Source organism: Chlorocebus sabaeus, chromosome 12 (assembly GCF_047675955.1).
Source record: "Chlorocebus sabaeus isolate Y175 chromosome 12, mChlSab1.0.hap1, whole genome shotgun sequence".
Lineage (NCBI taxonomy): Eukaryota > Metazoa > Chordata > Mammalia > Primates > Cercopithecidae > Chlorocebus > Chlorocebus sabaeus.
In genome coordinates this window covers 21,544,518-21,558,587 of record NC_132915.1, presented here as the reverse complement: position 1 = coordinate 21,558,587, position 14,070 = coordinate 21,544,518, and the positions used below count along the sequence as shown (strand labels likewise).

General features: G+C 36.4%; 1 protein-coding gene across 5 annotated transcripts in view; it reads left to right on the top strand.

Annotated features, from left to right (window-relative positions):
• PCSK5 (proprotein convertase subtilisin/kexin type 5) overlaps positions 1–14,070 on the top strand; it is a 462,318-nt gene that overhangs the window by 163,401 nt on the left and 284,847 nt on the right. For all 5 annotated transcript variants that reach the window (XM_037998500.2, XM_007969534.3, XM_007969533.3 and 2 more), the window contains exon 6: positions 13,790–13,878. In XM_037998500.2, the coding sequence (XP_037854428.2) occupies positions 13,790–13,878 (89 nt within the window). The remainder of the gene's footprint in view (positions 1–13,789; positions 13,879–14,070) is intronic.

The window sequence follows — 14,070 nt, the reverse complement described above, 5'->3', positions numbered from 1 at the left end:
TGGCCAAAATGAAGGGGCTGCGGATCCCATGTAAGTCGCAAATCCAGCAGGGCGGTCAAATCTTAAAGCTCCAAAACGATCTCCTTTGACTCCATGTCTCACATCTAGGTCACACTGATGCAAGAGGTGGGCTCCCATGGCCTTGGACAGTTCCACCCCTGTGGCTTTGCAGGGTACAGCCCCCCTCCTGGAGGCTCTCACACGCTGGCACTGAGTGTCTGCAGCTTTTCCTGGCAAATGGTGCAAGCTGTCAGTGTATCTACCATTCTGGGGTCTAGAGGACAGTGGCCCTCTTCTTAGAGCTCCACTAGGCAGTGCCTCAGTGGGGACATTCTTGTGGGGGCGTCCCACCCCACATTTCCCTTCTGCACTGCCCTAGTAGAGGTTCTCCACGAGGGTTCCTCCCCTGCAGCAGACTTCAGTCTGGACATCCAGGCATTTCCATACATCCTCTGAAATTTAGGTGGAGGTTCCCAAACATCTGGCTTCTTGTTACTTATGCAAATTTCTGCAGTGGGCTTGAATTTCTCCCCAGAAAATGGGTTTTTCTTTTCTATTGCATCGTTAGGCTGCAAATTTTCCGAACTTTTATCCTCTGCTTCCTCTTGAATGATTTGTCACTTAGAAATTTCTTCTGCCAGATACCCTAAATCATCTCTGTCAACTTCAAAGTTCCATACATCTCTAGGGCAGGATCAAAATGCCATGGTCTCTTTGTTAAAGCATAACAAGAGTCACCTTTGCTTCAGTTCCCAACAAGTTCCTCATCTTTATCTGAGACCACCTGAGACTGAACTTTGTTGTTCATATCACTATGAGCATTTCGGTCAAAGCCATTCAATGTGTCTCTAGGATGTTCCAAACTTTCCCACATCTTCCTGTCTTCTGAGCCCTCATAGTCTCTAGGAAGTTCCAAACCTCTGCCTGTTATACAGTTCCAAAGTCACTTCCACAGTTTCAGGTATCTTTACAGCAGCACCCCACTACCCAGTACCAATTTACTGTATTAGTCTGTTCTCATGCTGCTAATAAAGACATACTTGAGATTGGGTAACTTATAAAGAAAAAGAGGTTTAATAGACTCACAGTTCCATATGCCTGGGGAGGCCTCACAATCATGGCAGAAGGTGAGGAGGAGCAAAGGCATGTCTTACATGGCGGCAGGCAGGAGAGTATGTGCAGGGAAACTGCCCTTTATAAAACCATCAGCTCTCATAAGACTTACTATCACAAGAACTGCATGGGAAAAACCCATCCCCATGATTCAGTTACCTCCCAACTGGTCCCTCTGACGATGCGTGGGGATTATGGGAGCTACAATTCAAGATGAGACTTGGATGGGGACACAGCCAAAGCATATCACCCTGCCTTGGGTTTTTACTGTACTTCGTCATTCCATGCAACATTATATTTGAGAAGACAACCAAAGTGAGGTGAAGAACTAGATTTTCTGGTAAACCAAGCTACTTATTCATTCCTTTAAACATGGACCAGCATAATTTTTCATGTTCTTTTAGTTAACAATGAATAAGCTATTTTCCTAGACTGGGGCAGATAAAAGGAGAGAAAAGATATCAAAGATCTAGGCAGGGAAGGATAAGAAAGAGGCAAAATGACAGGTACGAAAACACTTCTAAAGCAGTAGATTGACCACTTGAGTTTTATTTATTTTGATGTTATTTTATTGTCAATATTATTTGTGTTCTGACCGAAATCTACTTGAATTACAACCAGTCTTATAAATACCTACCGATTCTTCAAACCTACAACTATTTTTTAAAATACTGTTTTTGAGAAAACATTATAAACTCGCAGAAATTTGCAAAAATAGTACAGAGGTCTTTACTTAGTTTCCCATGATGGTCACAGTTTATGTTATTCTAGTATAATATCAAAGTCAGGTAACTAACATTGATACAATTTACAGGCCTTACTCAGATTTCACTGGCTTTGACATGCATGTGTGTGTATGTGTGTGTGTCAGACAATACTTTAACTCACCATAAAAAATATTTTCTTGTTTTTAAAAGCTTTCTAGTTATTTACATTTGATATATCTAATGATAATTATCAATAGTGATTTATTATTACTCAGTACTATGAATTATACTTTTCATTTTTTTTCTTGCCTACAACATATCTCTCAGATGTTGGAGCAGTTGATGAATGCTTTTAATAATTTCTTAAAATACTGTACATTATTCCCAATGGCCAAAATAAGGATTCAGAATCTCTATTGCTAGATCTAAAAACCATCATAATTTAAAAGTTCATGCTTAAGATTATTTCAGTATTAGGCTATCAAAGGATCTCTGAACATAATCTTATTTTATGTATCTATTTATTTGTTATTTTGAACAAGTTTTCCCGACTCTCTTCCCCCATAACAAAAAATGTAATGTTTTTAAGGCCTCGTGGACTTCATGTAATTCCAAGTACTTCAGAAGCTATTATCATGATTGAGTCACAAAAACTAATCACCACAAATAGACTATATGATTTCTTTTTACTTCTGTAATTTTTAAATTTTTTTCTCAAATATATTTTGGTAAGCTTTTCATTGACAACAGGGGAATAATGCATTTTCAGCTATTTTCCATTCTTAAGTTTCATTTTTAAGATTATTACTATTTCCTTCTTGTAAGTAAGCTGAAAAATACATCATGGAGATTCAGTGAAACATGGAGATTCAGTGAAATATACTATCAAATATCCTGTCATCAGTACTAATGAAGGAGTATAGTCACTGCTCCTCCACAGAGCACCGATAGTAGGCAAAAAATAGGGTAGCAGATAAAGGAACCATGAAATCTTGGCAATCATTCAAAGCCTTAAGAATGTAGGCCTTTGTGAGGCTTAGCAGAATGGTAGAAAGTCATTATACAAGAAGCTAGGATACCCTGGCCTAGTTCTCATTTGTAAAATAAGAGAAATAATGTATGTTTTGCTTACTTCACAGGGTTGATGTGAGAACCAAATGAGGCAAAAGTACTTTGACATTACAGAGTGTGATATAAGCAGAAGGCAGTAATGTGATGACGCACAACATGACCAATTAGAAACATCAGTTTTGCACAATATGTTGGAGAACATATTCCTATTTCTGGCTCTCCTCTCCCCTTCTAAGAGGACTTTTGAAATAACCTAAATGATTTTTGCCTAGATTCATACAAAATTTAAAACCTGCAAGAAAGAATAGACACCCTAGGTGTCAGAAGGGAATACCAACGGTGAAAGTAGACAGAATCCATGAACACCTGAAGATGTTTGTTCCAAGAAAGGAATGAAATATAAAGTCACCTTTCTCCCACTTGCCATTGCTTGATAACCTATAAGTATAATTGTGACTGTCAAGCAATGCAATATCAAGGGTAAAGGGTGACCCCCTGTGTGTGACCTGATGTCTCTGATTCATTCTGAGCTCACTCACATCTTGTCTTCCGATCTGGGGTGAAACCTCAAATAAGTTAATGTTTCCATCCACATTAACTGATACAGAAAATAAAAGTTCTCAAAGCCATGTGATGGGAGGTCAAAAGGAGAAGTGAAGGCAACATCTCCCCACTTAGCAAGATACAGTGACCCCATGAAGGCCCCACGCTCACTTCCCCTAATTTGTATGTGTTCATGATGTACAGAAATTAACAGGCATTTTCTCATCTGATTTTCCATCTTTTCAATAAGGTATTCCAGGTAAAACTTTAGACCTTTAATTATCGTGGTTTATTGGTAGTAGTAGACGATAAAACTTGGTAAGAAAGGCAGTAGAACAAAGGCAGTCATGATCTTTAAGTCAAGATGCTCTTCAAGAGTTAAAATGTTTTTTTGAGGTAAAAATTATGTAACAAATTGTTTCATGCTTACTAGGGCTTTGACAGTAATGACAGTATCCTTAAGAGAATAAGAAGTGATGCAAAAAGAGGCATCTTTTTAAGTTATTAGTTTGTCTGCAGTCAATTTATTTTAGATGACATCCAATTTCTTTTAAGTCATTGGTCTATAGATCAATTATGATTTACATAGTGGATTATCTTCTGGAAGTCTAGGAAAATATGCATCTTAGTAATATTGTGGGCATATGCAAGAGAGCTTAACAGATGACTGATTTTCCAATGAGTATTTGTTACATAAGAATTGGCTAGGCCGGGCGCGGTGGCTCAAGCCTGCAATCCCAGCACTTTGGGAGGCCGAGACGGGCGGATCACGAGGTCAGAAGATCGAGACCATCCTGGCTAACACGGTGAAACCCCATCTCTACTAAAAAATACAAAAAACTAGCCAGGCGAGGTGGCGGGAGTCTGTAGTCCCAGCTACTCGGGAGGCTGAGGCAGGAGAATGGCATAAACCCAGGAGGCGGAGCTTGCGGTGAGCTGACATCGCGCCACTGCACTCCAGCCTGGGCGACAGAGCGAGACTCCGTCTCAAAAAAAAAAAAAAGAATTGGCTAGTAAAATTCATGTGTAGGTGGATGTATGTTAGAGTGTAATAAAATGAATATATTGCTTTTCTGGACTAAAATCTACTAAAGTTTTCTCCCTATGCTGAAAGTATTCTAAATGCTCATGCTCTGTATTTTGGTCTTTGAGCAAAAGCACATCTGAAACATAGACTTTTGTTTTTGTGACTTTGATATTTAACTGACATCATAAACATACCTCTTGCTGACCACCCTTATAATTCTGTGGGAATTAACAAAATGAATCTGGTTCATACACTTGAACTTCAAACAGGTCATGATGATATCTGTTGCTCTATAACTTGTTTTAAATCCATGTGAAAACACTGAGTCCAACTAAGATATAAAAATCTAAGATGACTGATACTTTTCTCGGGGTAGTGATCGTTGTCATCTGAAGAGAATGGGTTAGGGTGATTTAAATGTAGTTGAGCTAGCCATTTGGACCATCAATTACAATATGCTGGAATGTGTTATTTAACTGTTACATAATGCATATGTATCAGCAGTAGAGTGAAGGTTCAGCTCAGATAATTTCATTCTCTCCCAAAAATGGTTCATATAATACAGTGTAAAGCAACGTACAGAAATCTTTATAAGAAGCCCTTTATAAGGAAATAGTCACTATATTATTCACTCAGGAACATTCACTATGTATTAATGATGCATGTAATCTGTGCAGGGCTTTTTTACATTGTCGGACTGCAGAACCAAGTTAGCTCTTCCATATTTTAATAATATGGTAGAATAAATATTCAATTACATCTTTCCTAGTATAGTACAGGGAAGTATTCAGGGATTTTCTTTTTTTTTTTTTTTTTTTTTGTGAGACAGGGTCTCACTGTTGCCCAGGCTGGAGTACAGTAGCATGAACACAGCTCACTGCATCCATGAACTCCTGGGCTCAAGTGATCCTCCAGCCTCAGCCTTCTGAGTACGTGGGACTGCAGGCACTTATCACTATGCCCAGTTAATTTTGGGGTTTGTTTTTTTTTGTAGAGTCAAGGTCTTGGCATGTTGCTTATTCTGGTCTCCAACTCCTGGGCTCGAGTGATCTTCCCAACTTGGCCCCCAAAAACTACAAGGATTACAGATATGAGCAACCGTGCCCGACCCTAAGGGACTTTTTAGTGTATGGTTGAGTTGGCGGGACACCAAGAGAATTTCTCTGAGAAAGTTCAAATCTATGCGACTAGGCAGGTACATGCATTTTCGAGAGTGAGCAACCAACCTCATCTAGCCTGGAGCTATTTTTTAATAAGCTCAGGGCCTTGGTTCAGTGGGGTGAGTGAGGATTCTGTGTAAAACAGAACCCCTGAGATACCATCTACAGTACTTTAACTATATGGGAAAAGCAAAACCTACACACAGTGAGATAGAGGACATACTTGACTTTCTCAAACTGGTTAATGGATGAGACAAGAGGAAAAATAAATAACTACACTTGTGTATATGAATTACTAACATCCTCATAGGATTTACACCTGTAATTCATATTACCAGTATGGCCCAAATTTTAAATGTGGAAGTGGCAAATTTAAATCTTCTTTGGATCAAGGAGCTTCCCCCTCAAGCCTCAAAGAATTCACAGAGATAAAAGCTCAAGCAATGTGGCCTCTAAATGGAAAATTCATAGCTACATGGGGAAAAAATTGACACGAAAACAGAAGGACAGCAGACACAACAGTGGAATTAAATTCACAATTTTGGAATTATTAGATACACGATACTGCGTATGTATAAAGAATATTTTTGAAGTGTTTAAATCAAAAGAGACTGTCAGAATTAACCAGGCAGATTTGAAAAGGAACTTCACAAAATGAAACTTTTAAGCCAGGCATGGTAGCACACACCTGTCGTACCAGCTACTTGGGAAGCTGAGGTACGAGAATCACTTGAGCCCAGGAGTTTGAGACCAGGCTGGGCAACTTGGTGAGATCCACCCCCACCTCCCCACACAGACAAAAAAAAAGAAAGAAAGAAAAGAAACGTATAATAATCTAAGTGAATAATGCAGTGAATAGATTAAATAGCAGATTAGTCGTGATTTAAGGTAGCATAAGTGAAATATAGAATTGAGCAAGTTACACAGAATATAGCCCAGAGAGAGAAGGTTATGGGAGTCTGAAGGACAGAGTAACCTTTAAGGTGATGTGAGAATATCTGATGTATGCTTCATTAGGACTTCAATTTTTTTCTTATAAATTTGTTTCTTTGTAGATTCTGGATCTTAGCCCTTTGTCAGACGGGTAAATTGCAAAAATTTTCTCCCATTCTGTAGGTTCCCTGTTCACTCTGATGGTAGTTTCTTTTGCTTTAGTTTAATTAGATCCCATTTGTCAATTTGTCTTTTGTTGCCATTGCTTTTGGTGTTTTAGTCATAAAGTCCTTGCCCTTGCCTGTGTCCCGAATGGTATTGCCTAGGTTTTCTTCTAGGGTTTTTATGGTTTTAGGTCTAACATTTAAGTCTTTAATCCATCTTGAATTAATTTTTGTATAAGGTTTAATGAAGGGATCTGGTTTCAGCTTTTTTCATATGGCTAGCCAGTTTTCCCAGCACCGTTTATTAAATAGGGAATCCTTTCCCCATTTCTTTTTTTTTTTTTTTTTTTTTTGTCTGGTTTGTCAAAGGACTTTGAAAAAAGGAACTAGAGAAAGAAAGGCAGTTTTCAGAAAGTATAGCTGAAAATTCTGAGGAATTAGACTTTATAACGACAGGTTTAAGAATTCCTCGAAAGAAATTTTTTAAATTCTAAAAGATTATAAATGTTTTAAATTTTTTTATCCTACAGAATAAAAAAGAAAGTCAAACAGAGAAGCATCCGAGACAAATAGATTGCCCAAATACCTGATTTCTTACCAGAAACAATGCAAGCTAGAAGACAGTGGAATGACACTTTTGAAGTGGACTTACTCTAGAACTCTGTATCCTGTGCAATCATTTTTTAAGAAAAGTAAAAAGTTATTTTCTGAAGATTTTCAAGAGCCACAAGACTCTCTGAAAGGCCTTTTCACATTTGTAGAATAAATACCCAGAATATTTATGAAATGTTCTTCAGAAAGAAATGATCCAAGAGGGAAGCGTGAGCTACAAAAAGAAACAGAGCAAAGAATGTACACTTGACCCTTGAACAACTCAGGAATTAGGCATGTTGACTCCATTCCATGCAGCTGAAAATCTGCGTATATCTTTTAATTTTCCCCAAACTTAACTACTAATAGCTTACTGTTGACTGGAAGCCTTATTGATAAACATAAACAACCAATTAACACATATTTTGTATGTTACATGTATCATATACTATATTCTTACAATTGAACAAGCTAGAGAAAAGAAAATGTTGTTAAGAGAATCATGAAGGAAAATTATTTTAGTATTCATTAAGTGGAAATGGATCATCATAAAGATCTGCATCCTCATCTCCTTCATATTGAATAGGCTGAGGAGGAAGAGGAAGGGTTGGTCTTGCAGTCTCAGGGGTGGCAGGGGTGGAAGAAAATCCATATATAAGTGGACCCAAGAAGTTCTGTGCTGCTCAGGGGTCAACTGTATTTGTAAATCTAGACAAACACTGTTCAAATTAGTAACTAATTAATTTCTAGGGTTAAAAAATCCAGGGTATCACTATAATCATAGGAAGCTTGTACATGGGTATAAGAGATGAGTAATCAGAGTTAAATCAGTCTAAAGTCTGTATTGTTTGGAAAAAGAGGATTGATAACTTTAGACTTTGTGTTGTTAGGTATTTGTGATCCAATACCTAGGATTGCCACTAAAGAATAGAATGCATAACAACCAAGCTGGTATAGGGAAAAAGGTTACAGAAATGAACATAAATATATCAATAAACACAACTACTATAAATGGTCTTACTCTCCAGTTAAAGACTCATTGAACGTCTAGTTTCAAAAAAGACTAAGTTATATTCTATTTATAAGAGATATAGCTACTATGAACATAGAGTATCTGAAAGTAAAAAATATATATATACAAATTAGTCACTAAATATCTTTTTTTAACTGCAAGAACCATTCAGTGTTACTAGATGTTTATAAATGGTGTGTTTCATTAGAAAGATTAATAATTCCATTCTAAGTAAAACAAAATTGATTAAATTGCAAAGCATATTAACAAACCAACAGTATAATAAATAAGCCTGATATGGTGGACACATAAAGAATAATTGGAGAATATCCATCATTTCCAAGCACATGGAACATTTATTAACATTGATCACAAACTCAGCCATTGGGTAAATCTCACAAAATCCAAAGAATTGGTTCATATAAATAATATTATTTTATCACAAGTTAATCAGATTATTATTGATATCAAAAGATAACTAATTACTCACATATATTTTTAAATATCAAAACATACAAGTAATCCATGGGCCAAAAATAAACCAGAGCTGAATTTCAAAATAGAGGCCCTCGTGGTTCAGTAGCACTGGGCATTAATTAATAATAGATACAATGGACTATAAGAACAGTAGTCTCATTAAAGGAATTACACATTTGAATAAAAATAACTTATGAAGCCTAATGAAGGATTATAGTTAATAATTGCTAGGTTTGGGAGAAAATTAATAGTTGAGCTTGGAGTTTCCAAAATAAATAGTTTTTCTTTTAAAAATTGATCATAGTTTACAATTGATTATAGTTTACAGTAATCTATTGTATATCTCAAATTATCTAAAAGAGAATAATTCAAATGTTTCTAACATAAAGAAAAGACGAATATTTAAGATGATAGATATCCCAATTACATTGAATTGATCTTTACAAATTATGTGAATGTATTAAATTATCACATGTATACTGAAAATATGTACATCTCATATATCAATCTATAAAAATTTTGAAAAATGTTTTAAATTGATCATTTTTTGATGATTAAAATGATATAACCACATACCAGAATGGGAAGATAATTACTAGTACATGAAAATTAAAGATCGTCTCTAATTCCATTGGTTTGGGAGGCTAAGATGTGAGATTCACTTGAGGCCAGAAGTTGGAGATTAACCTGCATAACATAGCGAGATCCTGTCTCTACAAAAAAGTTTAAAAATTAGCCTGCTGTGGTGGTGCACACCTGTAGTCCTGGCTACTCAAGGGGCTGAGGTGATACAATTGCTTGAGCCCAGGAGTTTGAGGTTACAGTGAATTATGATCAAGCCACTGTACTCCAGCCTGGGTGGTAGAGCAAGAGCCTGTGTCTTTAAAAAAAAAAAAAAAAATGAAATTGTTTATGACAATCCAAAATTGATATCAGTAAGATTGTATGTTCCAAATATTAAATTTGGAAACATTTGTGACAGATAGGACAGGAAGGAAATTAAGAAATTTGGGCAAAGGGCATGAAGAGGTTATTTACAAAGCAAGAAATAGAAATAGCTAATACATATTTGAAAAATGTTCAACATTAAATATAAGGGGCAGGAGGAGGGAAACAACGAGATAACAGTTTTCATGTCGAATTGTCAAGGATGAAAGAGATTGAAAAACTCGTATGCAGGGGTGTGTGTACATGGGGTTTATCCAGATATTTTCTCCATATGTCATTCAGCTTGGCTTATGGCCTTTTTGTTTGCCATGCACAAAATTTAATTTTTTATAGTAATAATTTCTTGTTAAAAAATTTTGATTGATACATAATCATTGTACATATTTATGGGTTATATATGGTATTTCAATATATGCATGCAATGTATAATGATCAAATAAGGGTAACTACATTATCCATTGCCTTATGTATCTTCATTCTGTAGGTAATTTTCCAAATCTTCTCTTCTAGCTATTTTGAAATATACAATAAGTTATCATTAACTATTATCATTCTACTGTGCTATTGAACACCAGACCTTATTCCTTCTTTTTAACTGTATTTTTGTACCCATTCCCCAACTCCTCCTCATCCCCCACACTGTCCTACCCTTCCCAGCCTCTCTTAACCATCGTTCTACTCTACCTTCATGATCAGCTTTTTTAGCTTTCACGTATGCTTGAGAGCATGCGATATTTGTCTTTCTGCTCCTGGCTGATGTCACTTAACATAATGACCTCTGGTTCCATCCATGCTGAGAATATCAGGATTTAATTTTTTTTTTTTTTTTTTTTTTTTTTTTTGAGACAGGGTCTTGCTCTGTGAGCCAGCTTGGAGTACAGTGGCATGATCATGGTTCACTGCAGCCTTGATCTCTTGGGTTTAAGTGATTCTCCGACCTCAGCCTCCTGAGTCTCTAGGACAACAGGTGTGCACCACCACATCTGGCTACTGGCTAATTTCTTTTTTATTTTTGTAGAGACGCAGTCTCCCTATCTTGCCTAGCCTGGCTTTGAACTCCTGGGCTCAAGTAATCCTCCTGACTTGGCCTCCCAAAGTGTTGGGATTACAGGCATGAGCCGCTGCATCTGGCCAGGATTTCATTCTGTTTTATGGCTAATATTCCATTGTGTACATATACCACATTTTCTTATTCACCTGTTGATGGACACTTATCTTGGCTATTGTGAATAGTGCTGCAGTAAACATAAGTGTGCAGATATCTTTTCAATAGGCTGACTTCCTTTATTTTGGATATATACCCAGCCATGGGGTTGCTGGATGATAAGCTAGATCTATGTTTAGGTTTTGCAGGACCCACCGTACTGTTTTCTCTAGTGGCTATACTAATTTACATTCCCACCGGCAGTGTTCTCTTTTCACTGCATTCTCGCCAGCATTTGTTATTTTCTGTCTTTTTGATAATAGTCACCTTAACCAGGGTAAGATATCTCACTGTGGCTCCAATTTTCATTTCCCAGATGATTAGTGATGCTGAGCATTTTTTTCACATACCCGTAGTCCAATTATATGTCTTCTTTTGTGAAATGTGTATTCGAATCATTGGCCCATTTTAAAATTGGATCACTTGGCTTTTTGCTATTGAGTGACTTACACATTCAGTTTATTAATCCCTGGTCAGAGAGTTTGCCGGTATTTTCTCTCGTTGTGTGAGTTGTCTTTTCCCTCTGTTAATTGCTTCCTTTGCTTTGTGGAAGGTTTTTAGCTTTGTATAATCACATGTGTCTATTTTTGCTTTTGTTGCTTGAGCTTTTGAGGTGTTACTCAAAAAAAATCTCTGCCCAGACCAATGTCCCAAAGCATTTCTTCAATATTTCCTTCTAGTAGTTTCATAGTTTCAGGTCTTACATTTTAATTTGATTTCCATATAGGGTGAGAGGTGAGTGGAGGAGGGGGCATAATAGTTTCATTCTTTTAAATATGGATATCCAGATTTCCCAGCATTTTTTATGGAAGAGCCTCTTCTTTCCCCAGTATATGCTCTTGACACCTGTGTCAGAAATGAGTTGGCTGTATATGCATAGATTTATTTCTGGGTTCTCTATTCTCTTCTGTTGGTTCATGCTAGTACCATGCTGTTTTGGTTTCTACAACTTTTACTATATTTTAAAGTCTGCGGCTTTGTTATTTTGCTTGGGATTGTTTTGGCTATTTGGAATATTTTGTGGTTTCATATGAATTGTAGGATTTTTTTTTTCCCACTTCTGTGAAGAATGTTGTTGGTATTTTGACAGGGATTGCATTGAATCTGTAGATTGCTTTGGGTAGTATGAACATTTTAACAATACTAATTCTTTCAGTCCAGGAGCATGGAACATCTTTTCATTTGCTTGTGTTCTCTTCAATTTCTTTGATCCGTTTTTTATAGTTTTCGTTGTGTAGTAATTGTTTCGATCTTGCAACTTTTATGAGTTTTGGTTATATTGCTTTTGTGTGCTGTTAACAATTTGACAACATACTCTCTACTCTTTGATCCAGTAATTCTACTTCTAAGAATTCGTCCCAAGGCATAAAATGATATGTGTACTCAAGATTGTTCTTCATATTGTTGTTAATATTAGTGAATAACTGAGCAAAGTTGCAGGAAAAGAGGACTTGTTAAAAAGCTTATGGTGTGTGTATATATTGACAGATATATATATATCATTTAAGGAATTATGCAGTACATTAATAACCATTAAGATAATATATAGATTAATATTTATATAGAAAGATATGCATAATATTACTAAGTGAAAAAAGCAATATATATCTCTTTTCTGTAAACTTGTATGTGTACCTTTCAGTTGTAAGCAGTAACTTGATTATAGTTGCACAGAGAGTAGTGGTCTGAGGCAGCTGTACTGTGAAATTAAAAGCACTGAAATGGATTTGGGGACTTGAGTTTTAGTCACTGTTTTGCTAACTGTGCTACTCTCAACATACCTTTTCATATCTCTGGTCCTAGATGCCCTCTTCTCTAAAAATGAGGGAAGGGATGGGCATTTAACTTCATTAGCAATGACAGATAAACCGTAATGACTCTTACATCCCCCTTCTGCAGGCATGGCAGACGTTAGAGGTCAGTCTTAGTGTTCTTTCTCTGGGCTCAGTCACACTTTAGAATTCTTCTCAGCACACAGTCTTAAGCCACCGTTTCTAAGCAAATTGTACTTTATACTGAAAACTTCTTTGCCATCCTTGAAAGAGGATCTTAGAAGTTCTTTCAGCTAAAAGATTTCTCTGATCAAGGCACAAAATTATTGTGACAAGAAATAACAGAGAATGCTTTTTCGGTAGATGTATTTTTTTAATTTTCTAGTATTCACATTTCTTTTAAAAAGTAAAAAGGTGAGAACAAGTAAAAAAAGTGTGGATAACATATTTTATTAAATAAAATATTTTAACATGTATCTGGTATAAAACAATGATTAATAAGATATTGTACCTTTTCATTTTTGCATACAAAATCTTTGAAATCCAGTGTTTATTTAAAGCACATCACATTTCAGCTAGTAAATTGTATTGGAAATACTTGATCTGTATTTAAATTTACAATTTAAAAAGCAGATTCTCATACCCATCTTAAGTTTTCTAATAATTGATTTGAGTATTAGTTCTTAAGCTTAAATAAAAAATTGAGATGAGGTTGCAGTAGTCACATTTCAAACATCTGGTAGCACATATATCCAGTGACCACTATGCGGATCAGTAGATGTTTGGGGGATATAGAAATGAAGTTTTTCTAACTTTTATCCTTTAAGGAGATTGTCCGGTTGGGAAAGCAAGATATCCAAAATAAACATGTCAAGAATATAATCCAAAACGGTCTAATTAAGTGCTAGAAGTTTGCCATGGACAAACAAAGTGCTACTTGGGAAGGAAGTTCCAGAAACACCACAGCTGGGTACATTCTTCACCACTCTGAGTGGTGGCAGTGATGCGTTGGCTTTGTGAGAACGGTGCTTGTCTTACTTTAGAAAGTGTGTGTGTTCTGCCTACAGGCACGGGACTCGCTGTGCTGGAGAAGTGGCAGCCGCTGCAAACAATTCGCACTGCACAGTCGGAATTGCTTTCAACGCCAAGATCGGAGGTATGGGAAACCAACTTACGTGGATGTAGAAATGCACCAGTTAGCTCTTTGGTTGACTGGCTTTCAGAATCCTTTTTAAATGGAGGTTAAACGATTGGGCATATCTTTACATAATAGCGTTCAACTATTGCTGGCCCCAACATGACTATGTTAGCAGGTGCTGTTAAATGTATTTAGTTAAAGACTTCTGAA